Source organism: Rhinolophus sinicus, linkage group LG01 (assembly GCF_036562045.2).
Source record: "Rhinolophus sinicus isolate RSC01 linkage group LG01, ASM3656204v1, whole genome shotgun sequence".
Taxonomy (NCBI): Eukaryota; Metazoa; Chordata; class Mammalia; order Chiroptera; family Rhinolophidae; genus Rhinolophus; species Rhinolophus sinicus.
The window spans coordinates 48685889-48698200 of record NC_133751.1 but is presented as its reverse complement, the minus strand read 5'-3'; the positions used below and the strand labels follow the sequence as shown (position 1 = coordinate 48698200).

General features: G+C 37.5%; 1 protein-coding gene across 4 annotated transcripts in view; it reads right to left on the bottom strand.

Annotated features, from left to right (window-relative positions):
* Positions 1 to 12312, bottom strand: part of VPS8 (VPS8 subunit of CORVET complex) — a 242373-nt gene that overhangs the window by 85033 nt on the left and 145028 nt on the right. For all 4 annotated transcript variants that reach the window (XM_019735832.2, XM_074328957.1, XM_074328952.1 and 1 more), the window contains one exon: positions 2783 to 2930. In XM_019735832.2, the coding sequence (XP_019591391.2) occupies positions 2783 to 2930 (148 nt within the window). The remainder of the gene's footprint in view (positions 1 to 2782; positions 2931 to 12312) is intronic.

The window sequence follows — 12312 nt, the reverse complement described above, 5'->3', positions numbered from 1 at the left end:
ATTCCTAAATTGATGTGGAATAGTAAGCGGCCAAGAGAAGCCAAAGACTTTTAAAGAAAAAGAATGAGGAGGGAAGACTCTTCTTTCAAATAATAAGACTTATTGTAAAGATATATTAATTAAAATATGTGGCATGGGTAAAGTAAAAGACAAATAACAGAAGAACAGAACAGAATCCACAAACATATCCATGTACATTTGGAGTTTGGTGTACGGCAGTATGGTATTATAAACCAGTGAGGAAAGGACAATAAAATGCCACAAGGACCATTAGCCATCCACATGGAAAAAAATATACAAATCCCTCTCTTGATCTGTTTACAAAAATAAATTCCAGATGGATTAAAAGCCTAAATGTAAGAAGCTGAACTATAAAATTCATATAAGAGGATATCTTTATGCCATCAAAGTTGGAAAGGAAATAAGACTCACATACAAAAAAATTAAACTTTAAAGGAAAAGACTGATAAATTAAAATAGAAGCCACTAAAAAACAAGTTAAAAGACATGCTCCATTAGATTAGAAGAGGCATCTCCAACATATAAAATCAGCAAAGACTTAGAAACCCAGAAATCAGTAAGAGAAAGGCAACAACTCAATAGAAAAATGAGCAAAGGATATGAATAGATAATTCAGAGAAAAGAAAATCCAAAGGCTCATTAAACATATTGAAAAATATTCAATGTCATGAATAATCAATGATACCTATCACACTGGCAAAAACTGAGAAGTCTAAAAAATATTAGGAATCAACACGGATGTGGAAAAACAGCAAATAACAAACACTGATGACGAGAATAGAAACAAAGAGGAAATCAGCCTGGCAATATCAGTAAAATTAAGCTACTGTAAGATCTAAAGAATTCCACTTTCAGGTGTACTACTTAGAGAAACCTCATGTCTAATGTAGCTTTGTTTATAATGGCAAAAGATTGGAAACAATCTGAATATCTATAAATGGGGAAATATATAAACTGTGGCATATTCATTCAATAGACTATTATATGACCATTAAATGAATGAACTCGATTTACATGCATAAAAATTGTTAGATTAAAAAATTTAATGAAAAAAGCAATCTGCAATAGAATATGTATTGTATGATGCAATTAAAACCAATTTTAAAAACATATAAAACTGTATCTTGTATTTTATAGGTAAATAAAAATAGGAAAAATAAAAAACATGGATGGGAAGTATAAACTTCCCATCTTCAGGTTGGTGATGACCTCAGGGGAGACGAGGGACATGGCAGACAAAGAGTGCTTTATTTATAAAACAATAAAATAACAAAGATCTGAAGCCAGTATGGTAAATGTTAACATCTATAAAATTGGCTTGGTGAGTATATATGTATTTGATATTCTGCACATTTCTATATATTTGAAATACTTCATATTTAAAATTTTTTAAGTGGGTGGAAAGTTCAGGAGGTAAACGAAGAAAACACAGGTTACTGCTTCATGAGTATTGATAGTAAAGGAAAGGAGATATAATGGCAGCTTAAAAATAAATTTTAGTTTCTTCTTTGTATCCATGAGTCTATTTGTTTTGTTTATTTTGTTCTTTAGATTCCACATATAATTGAGATCATATGGTATTTGCCTTTCTCAGTCTGACTTATTTCACTTAATGTAATATCCTATATCCATCCATATTGTTGCAAATGGTTAAGATTTCATTCTTTTTTATGGTAGAGTAACATTCCATTGTATAAATGTACCACAATTTATCCAATCGTCTACGGATGGGCATTTTGTTTGTTCCCATATCTTGGCTATTGTAAATAGCGCTGCAGTGAACATAGGGGTACATATATCTGGAGAGTGGGTGAGAAAGGTGACGAGATTAAGAAGTACAAATTGGTAGTTACAAAATAGTCATGGAGATGTAGAGTACAGTATGGGGAACACAGTCAATAATACCATAAAAACTATGTATAGTGCCAGGTGGGTACTAGACAATCAAGGGATCACTTCATAAATTACATAAATGTCTAACCACTGTGCTGTACACCTGAAACTAATATAAAGTAATATTGAATGTCAATTAAAAAAATAGTCATGGGGATATAAAGTACAGCATAGGGAATATAGTTAATAATATTGTAATAGCTATGTATGGTGTCAGACGGGTAATAGACTTATTGGGGTTATCACTCTGTGAGGTATATAAATGGCTGATCACTATGTTTGGTACACCTGAAACAAATTAAAAAAGAGAAAAAACGTTAAAAAAAAATTTTAAACAGGAAACATGCTGTTTAAAAAAAGCTTCTTATAGTAGATTAGAAAAGTGTGTATGTGTATATATGTATGCATTATTTTCATTTGGAAATAGAAGAAAACAAGGGAAGAGAATCAAGGCAATGACCGTGCTGAGCCTACTGAATTGCCCTTCAGCCTATTAAGTCTTGTTGCATCACAGGACTTTGTAACCATCAGTGCCCGCAAACAGGAGCTTTTCTTTTCTTTTTAATATTATTACTGTAGTTCTTTTTCTATGTTTATTGTGTTGGCTTTAATATCTATGAAGCTTGAGTAATAATAATGACGCACATGTGCTGTTTCTGGCTTTACTAGAACACACAGAGAAGCAGCTTATTATCACAGCACGAAAGAGCATGCACTATGGAGTCAGACTAGCTGGGTTCCAATCTCAGGTGCTACCACTACTAGTATGAACTTCGGCCAGTAACTGAATATGTTACTTTGCTCATTCGTAAAATTGTGAATGATTAGGAAAAGTGCACTCTTGCGTTCTCTACATTATTGGCCTTACCTGGATAGTTTCTTCTAGGCGGTAGCACTCAAGGACTTGCAACGTCTCTATAACTTGGTTTGGGTTGAACTGGCACAACAACTCAATGAACTGCTCTGTAATGCAGGGAGAAATTTGCAGCAATTCTTGATTTACATGAATACCTTCCCTGAAAACATGAAAGGCAAGAGAATATCATTATTTAGTCACACCTATAATTAAGGCTACAGGTAAAATATGTTATCTTAAAACCAAGACCACCTTTTCAGGTAAAATCAGGAATAAAAGTCTCAATGGGGCGGCCAGATGGCTCAGTAGGTTAGAGCGTGAGGTCTCAACAACAAGGTTGCTGGTTCAATTCCCACATGGGATGGTGGGCTGCGCCCCCTGCAACTAAAGATTGAAAAAGGTGACTGAACTTGGGGCTGGGCTGCGCCCCCCACAACTAGATTGAAGGACACTGACTTGGAGCTGATGGGCCCTGGAGAAACACACTGTCCCCTCAATAAAAATGAGTAAATAAATAATGAAAAAAAGGGAAGGCTAGAATAAACCCTTAAAAAAAAAAGTCTCACTGTTACTCAGATTATTAGGGTGAACTGCATATTACATCAGAGACATTCTAAATTACTGTTTACATTGAATAGGCATTCTAGAATAGGCAATTCAGTTTACATTGAATAATTAAGGAAATTATATTTAGTGGAGGCTCTTCTAAGTCATACCAAAAGTTGGACTGTTGCTCTAAAAGAAACAGATGACCCAAGTTTAAATAATTTGACTCATGAGTGTGTGTGTACACACACACACACACACACACACACACACACACACAATCTTCCAGTCTCAACTACTCTCTACTATGCTTCCCTCCTAGTACCAATCACGCCATGTTGTAATTACTTCTTTAATTATCTGTCTTCTCTAAAAGACTATAAACTCTGTGAGGGCAGGCACAGGGATCTTCTCAGTAATGAATTCTAAAAGCCTACAACAGTGCGCTTTTACTGTGCATGGACGTAGGCTAAGACTGTGCTCATTTTTGTAGTCATTAAAGTTAACAGGGGTTAAGTATATGGCAAAGCAGATAGCTCAGAGAAGACTAACGGAAAGAGCTTCGAGAAATGGATAGAACAAGTTGTATTTATCTGCAAGACTGATAAGCAACAGTCAAATGGATGTAAATTTGTTAATGCTACCGTTTAGTTATTAAAGTTTTGATTATGTTGATGCTGCCTGATCAGTTCCCAGCAGACACATTATTTCCCTCACAAATGAATGCATCAAAATCTGTTCATTTGGGTAATTTGCTTGGTTTGATGCATGTTCACATCCTCATACTTATAAAGGGTTTTGCCAATAAATGTCTGGAAAGAATTAAATACTGTGATTCATTGGCAGATGCTTATGTCTAATCTTAATTTGCTCTGTAGTCTTGCATTTATAAGACATATTAACAGAAGTATTATGTAGAAAAAATATTAACACCATCCACAACATGGCATAAACATCTGAAAAGCACACTGGTTCACCTTAATGTCAAAAAACGTTGGTTAGCATTCCCTTTTTTAGCTATTCTATTGAGGCACAGCATTGATTCTACATAGAGAACTATTATCTCCCTGGGTTTTTCACATGCATCTTCTATTTTCTTCATGTAGAACTTTCTGACATAATTTATTCCTAGCTATATCTGACTTTGTTGCCTTAGTCCTTGTAATTTTCATCCCCCTATTCTATATTTGGCTCCCTCAGTTTGAAGGCAGTCCAATATATTATTTCCAGTCAGTTAAGTTCAATTCAATGTACATTTACTGAGCATCTGTTATGTGCCAAGACTATGCTAATGCTGGGGAAACAACAATGAATGCAACACAGCCTGTCCTCTCAGAGTGTAGAGACACTTACTAGATAATTTTCAAGTTATGCAATAAGAACTTTAAGGTGGTGATCTACATCGGGAATAGCCAGTCTCTTAACAAAATCCTGCATGAAAGGCAGTTGTAAAATACCCCCCAAAATGGAAACTTGATCTTTGGGATTTACAGCCAATTTGAGGAGATACTGAATTAGCCTATCAGCACGTACTGAAAGCCCCAAGCAGCAGAACTTAATTGAGTTCATCACCCAACCTTTGGTCAGGACTGAGTGTCACAAAGCTCTTAATTTGGGAAAGATTTCTTGTGGCTAAATATAATTCCACCTGGAGTGCTATTTACCATCATTTATAGAATACAATGAGTCTTCACTTAAAGAAAGGTGGTCTTACCTGAAACAATCCTTCCCTTTTGCTAGTAAGTTTCTTGTCCTGCCCAGTTTATACCAATAAAAACCTTCCATTTTGTACAACTTCATGGAACACTTCTCTATTTACTAGATGGGATGCTGTCTGATTCATAAATCATTCAACAAAATCAATAAGATCTTCTCAGGTGATTTTTTTGTTCTTTAATAGGGGCAAAGAATAGAGTGAACATTAAGTCCATATCCTCTATCATTCAATCATATACACAAATAGTACGTACACTGGTGAAGGGGTTCAGAATAGGCTTCGCCAGGGTAGTCTACTTTGGCATGTAGGTTACTTTGAACTGAAGGCAATCAAGACCCTGCAGCCTTGAGGAATTTTTACCTCTCCCTTAAAGAATTTAAACTGGCGGGGTGGGGGGGTGCGCGGACGGGTGGTTCAGTTGGTTAGAGAGTGAGCTCTGGGCAACGGGGCTGCCGGTTCGATTCCCACATGGGCCAGCGAGCTGCACCCTCCGCAACTAGAATGAAGTCAATGAGCTGCCGCTGAGCTCCCGGATGGCTCAGTTGGTTGGAGCGCATCCTCTCAACCACAAGGTTGCTGGTTCAACTCCCGCAAGGGATGGTGGGCTGCACCCCCTGCAACTAACAACGGCAACTGGACCTGGAGCTGAGCTGCTCCCTCTACAACTAAGACTGAAAGGACAACAACTTGACTTGGAAAAAAGTCCTGGAAGTACACACTGTTCCCCAATAAAGTCCTGTTCCCTTCCCCAATAAAATAAAATAAAATAAAATAAAAATCTTAAAAAAGAAAAAAGAATTTAAATTGGGGCTTTGCCCATCTAAGACTGATTACCTATTTATATGGTAGAGCAAACATCTAAGGCTGAACATCTGCTCTTATCATTCTGTGAATTACCCTCCTATCCTCTAAAGCCCCAGGCACCTTACCTCATAGCTCAAGATGTCATTCATATACATACATACATATATATACATACATATGTATGTACATACATCTAAGGCTAATGCATATACACTCTTCATACCACCTTTCTGTCTCAAACCTCTCATGTATGTAGGGTCTCTGACAATCTCATGTATGTGGTGTTCTTGTACGTACACATATAATTAAATTTGCTTATTTTCTCTCATTAATCTGTCTCATGTAGATTTAATTATTAGATCAGTCGGAAGAACCTAGAATGGTAAAGTTTCTTTCTCCCCAACAGTGCATGCTATTTAATATTACGTATTTTTCCAGATTAGCATTATTTTTATGTTCACATTGTCATATTTGCCAATTTGGTCATCAATTATGCCCATATACCTGAGTGTTTATTTAGTCATCTTCCCCATCCACTTTTTAAAATAGCTTTTTCACTATATAAATGCTAATGTGGACATCTGAATATTAACTATTTTTTTTGCTTCACATTATTTCCTTAAAATATATTTTACAAAATGGAATCACTGGATCAAAGCACATGTATAACTTTTGAGCTCTTAATACATATAGGTACGCTGCTCTCAAGGAAACAAACTGGACTAAGAGGGAGGAACACATATTCAAAAGGAGGAATGACAATGTGCAGTGTATCCTATGAACAAATCGTTCGTTCGGTATTGCCATGGAATAAATGGGAAAGGGAAACGTCAGAATGGGGGAAAACGAAGCTGGGCAGACGTGCCTGTACCAGATCAACAAGGGCCTCGTACACCATGAGTAGTGCGGGTTTTAAGGGGAACTGAAAGAACTGTGAGAGGGGGAGGCGGACACTATCATTACTTGTCTGTTAGAAAATGGAAGTAAGAAGAATTCGGAGGGCTGGTTAGGAGACCAGCAAGAGCGACCCAGAGATGCCGAGTGCCTGGACCAGGACAGTGTGGGTAGACAAGAGGACGACTCACACAGAAGAGACAGCCACAAGGTAATTTTGATAACTGGTTGGTTCTCTGTGGTGTGGCTGAGAAGGTGGGGTGCAGAGAATAAAGGAGAGTGAAAAAGTCATTATCACTCTAGGATTTTTTTTTCACACTTACACTACAATTCCCTGCTTGTCTACTTCCTCAATCGGAATGCAAATTCTCTGAAAGCAGAGTTCCATCTTATTCATCATTTTATCTCCTGTGCCTGTCACAGTGCTTAGTATGCTGTTTAGTTAATCAGTAAATTGTTAAATGAAGTAAATGGGTGAATAATGCCATTTGCTAAGAGAAAAGAAAGGAAAAGAAATAGGCTTGGACTGAAAAAAGTGAGTATAATTTGTAGCCATTTCAAACTCTCAGAGTACTTAGCAGATAGCATTCTCATTACAAAGAATTATTGAATAAAGGAATAAAGAAATAAATGCATGTAAGTTATCTATCTCTCTGAAAGGTCTGGAGATTAGGGGATGATGATTTCAAAGGTTGAATTTGAGCTGCTGGCAAAACATTGACCAAAGATACAGTATCTGGTGGTAAGCACGGCCACGTTGATCGGCACTCATTGAAGTAGAATTGTATTTTTATATGTCAAAGTTCATCAACATATGTAATGTTCTAATTTTTTTATTTTAACTTTGAAATATGCTATTTCAACATTGTGTCATTATCTTAAAATGTCCCTTCAAAATTATCCACAGAAACACTAACAGGTTCAACTTAAATCCAATGTATAACCATTTCCATAATTTATGTTTTGCTCCTTGGCAAACATACTCATTCTCTTAGCAATGTTCAATTTTCACTTTATTTTGATTAAAGACTTAGAAATACAATGTGACATTTTATGTGTGTGTTTTTTCTGTGAGAAAATAACACCATATATTTCAGAGGCCTCCAGGACATTCTTAACAAAGGCTAAATTGACATTACCAAGAAAATCACACGAAGTAAAATATTGTGAATATAAATATACTTGTACATTCTCTTTATTCCTTATGAAGCTTACAGCCTCACAAAAACCATCAGTGTCCTTTTGTATTATCCTTCAAGCAGCCCCACTGCACAAAAGACCTGCATCTGGATATAAATATATCAGGAGAACTCCTGTGAGAATTCTTGGCCAGCAGGAATGTACACAGGGAGTGGGGGTGGGGTGAGGCTTTATGTAGCAGCTGCCCCAGAGAAGGGAATTGGAAGATGATGCAAATCCTTTCTCTCCCAAGCTCTGGCCTCAATTCAGGCAAATAATTTCTTCTGGAGGATTAACACCCCCTGTCCCCAGCCCCCTCACCCTCAACTATCTAATCTTTCTACATACAAATGTCACCAATATCTTTGTAGGTCAATTAATTCTACTGAGGACATTATTTACATAGCAAAGGTAACAAATAAATTTAATAAAGTAAACAGAACTATAAGAATTCAACTAGATAATTTGCTCCTTTAAAAATGCGGTTGAAGTGAATGAACTAATCAGAGACAGTTTTGGAAACATGGAGGAAAAACAGAGGGTTGCTAGAGGGCCGGGGGGGTGGGGATAAGGGGAAGGTGAGAGGTTTAGAAAATAGTCGGTAACCACAAGATGGTCATGGGGGTTTGAAAATTAATTTGGGGAACGTACAGAGGGATAGTGGATGGGGGGAGGGGGGTTCACACAGTGTGAGCGATATAAATGATAAACGTCTAAGTTTTGCTTTGTCTTGTGCACCTGAAACTAAAAAAAAATAAAAAAATATTATATAAAAAAAAAATGCGGTTGACAAAATAAAAAGCTACCCCAACAAAAACAACTCAATGAATACATACATGTAAATGTTAAATCAAATATACATAAACTATATATACAGGAATTAGGATCCTATTAACTCAGGATTCTGGGGCAAGAGCGAAAAAAAAGCAGTATTTTGATATGACACATATATACGAGCAGTCCCCATCTCAAAACAACTGTTTTCTTTCATTTTCTCTGCTCTCCAGAATGTTACTATAGGAGCTTCATGGGAAAGATAAACCTGGATGTTAAAAAAAGTTCTATTTTTCACACAGAACAAAAAGGGAAGAATCAAAGGCATAAATACTCTGAAGTTGTCTGCCGGGGAGAACTGCTAGGCATTGCCAGTCAACTTACTCTTGATGTTCTTTTGTACCTATTGTGAATGTAAAAGCTCAAGTAACTGAAAGTAATCTCACAGGGTGATCTGATCATAAATTCCTAACTGGGTAGGTCATGGTGGGTAGTCATGCCCTGAGCCTGTAACTTCTTTAGTAGAAGTTTTATCTTTGCCGTATGAAAGCCCTGGCCATGTTCCTGTGCATCTAGGTTAACACGTCTTTGAAATGCCAGAGTAATCCTCTTTTTCATACCCCTAGGTGGCATAACCACCCTCAAGGGAGCACAGAATCATGCTGACTATCCTGTAATCCAATCATAGAAATTTCCCCCCACCTTGCTTTCTCCCACCTCCATGTAATCGTCCTTGGTTCCCTCTTTAATTCCAAATGTATAAAAAAGAACTGCAAAATGGTCATTCTCTGGAGCATTTGATATCTTGCTTCCTGGCACGTGACCAGTTTGGTTCAAATAAACACTTATGAAAATTCTCTCCAGGTTTGGATGTTCTTACGTCGACAGTAAATAGCTTTTCCCATACTCCTCTAGTTTCCCACTTCAGTATTCCCAGACCTGACAAGATTCTAAGCCTTTACTTCAGGTTAGTCAACAAGCAAGCATATTCATTTTAAAAGGCTAAAATGTGATGGGAAATCATTCAGAGACTAATGTAAACTAGTCTACACTACCTGCTTTCTTCTTACCTTAGAGGTCAGTGGATATTGGAAAAGTATTTTTACATCAGTGTGTATGCTTCATTGTATTCATATGTTACTTGTATATTCTCACCAAAAAAATGCCATATAATACAGAAATTGACAGAGCAATTCGAAAGAGTTTTGATTGGGGCATCATGGAAGGAGGTAATTTTGTATTTTAAAAATCTACCTAGAAACAATACTATATATCTGAGTATGTTTATGAAGTGGAGAGCTTGAAGAATGTGTGCACCCTGCACCCCTAGAAAGAAGTGGGTAGAGTGAGAGGAAGCAGGGGGCACCAAAGGCAAACTTTCTATAACACAAAACTTTGTCTAAACTCCAGCTCAGGAAGCAACTCCTCCTCACTTCCTCTGCACTCAACCTTAATATTGTTCCCCTCCCTCAATCCAGAATTCAATATATTACTGATGACAGAGTTCAGGACACGCTACCCCAAAATAGGGTATGAGGTATGATCAAATAATACAATGAATGTTTAAATTTTAAAAAATTATTACAATAAAAGACCCATGACAATTAATCCCCCTCAAAATACACCCTCTTGCTTCGAACACACTTATCCCATTGTTCTTGCCACTTTCTGAAGCAGTTCTAGAAGTCCTCCTTGTAAGTGTCTTTAGTTGCGCTGTCATGGCTGCCTTGATGTCCTGAATAATTATGACTTTGGGGAAGAGCCAGAAATCTCACAATGTCAGATCCAGTGAATAAAGTGGATGAGGACACACTAATATTTTTATATAACAGAAACTGCCCGATACCAGAAGCGATGTGTGACATGGAGCATTGTCGTGATGGAGGATGATTTATGGCACGCTTTAAACACCATCTTCTCTCAACCATAGCTCACACCCGACTGACTATGCCGAACAAGTCGAAACTTGTCACACACTGTTACTAAGGTTCCATGTACTGTTTCCTATATTGAAAATCCCTAGCTTTCCATTGGAGGCACTCAGCAGCAGCATTCACCATATTTTGTGATCACAACGGAAAGGCTCTGTGTCGCACATCGCTCTGGTTCAGTGATTTCTATCAAATAAAAACATGACAGTATGTCCTCATCCACATTATTCACTGGATTTGGCACCATGCAACTCCTGGCTCTTCCTCTAAGTCAAAATGACCATGAAAGGTATACGTTTTGAATCAATTCAGGACATTGAGGCAACCACAAGAGCACAACTAAAGACACTCACAAAAGAGGACTTCCAGAACTGCTTCAGAAAGTGGCAAGAATGATGGGATAAGTATGTTCAAAGCGTGGGCGGGGGGTAGATATTTTGAGGGGGATTAATGGCAATGTGTCTTTTACAGTAATAAATTTTTTTAATTTAAACATTCACCATATTTTTGGATCACACCTCATACTTTGGTATATTGAATATTTTAAGCTGAAGGAATTTGAGAAACGGTAGGAGCAGGAAGGACTCTCTGGTACTCTCGAAGCAGATCATCAGAACTTCATGTGAGAGGTGCTCTCCCTGTACCTGGAGGAAAGGAATACCTTCTCACCGAACATGGAGGGACCCTAAGAGGAATCTAAACAGGCCTTGCTCAGTGTCCCCCAGTATATTATCCTCAGTCACAAACTGGTCCTATCACATTTTCGCACGACTTTCTACTCTTCACCAAACCTAGCAAAAAACACTACTGTTTAACTGCTTCTTCCGGTCTTCATTTCCTTATGAAGGCTCCTGTAGCACATAGAACTTATACTAAATAAATTTGTATGTTTTTCTTTTCTTAATCTGTGCTTTGTTACAGAGCCCTAGCCAAGAACCTAGATGGGTAAAAGGGAAAGATTTTTCTCCTTCCCCTTCTAGTAATATGTGTTTACATTGTGGGTTAAATAGGCTTTTATGGGTTAATCTGAGATATTATCATTTGAAATGCTCTTTATACAAAAATGATTGTATTGAAATGCCAAACATCAAATTTACAAATGAATTTAGAGCATAATCTAAGTCGATACCTGTCTCCTACATAAAACAAAGTAAGAGGATCAAATATGATGAATTCTGAACTGAGATTCTCAAAGCAGAACACTACACCTTTGACATCTTGGAGACGGATCATTATGAAAGTGAGCTCTTTTTTTTTTTTTTTTTTTTTAAATTGGGGAGTATTGGGGAACAGTGTGTTTCTCCAGGGCCCATCAGCTCCAAGTCACTGTCCTTCAATCTAACTGTGGAGGGCACAGCTCAGCTTCAAGTCCAGTTACCGTTTTCAATCTTAGTTGCAGGGGGCACAGCCCACCATCCCCTGCGGGAATTGAACCGGACACTTTGTTGTTGAGAGCTCACGCTCTAACCAACTGAGTCACCCGGCTGCCCTGAAAGTGAGCTCTTTTTAAAGGTGGAGCTAAAGTATCAGTCTTATCAATTCAAAGCTCTGTTAAAGAAAAAATTACCCATGGTGCTTGTTAAAGCAGTAAGGCTGACTTTATCTGGACTATCATACTAGGTATAAGGACTACTGCATTGGGGTTTGGGCAGCAGGAGAGGAAGACTACGCTTACTCCAAATACAACAAAAACAAGT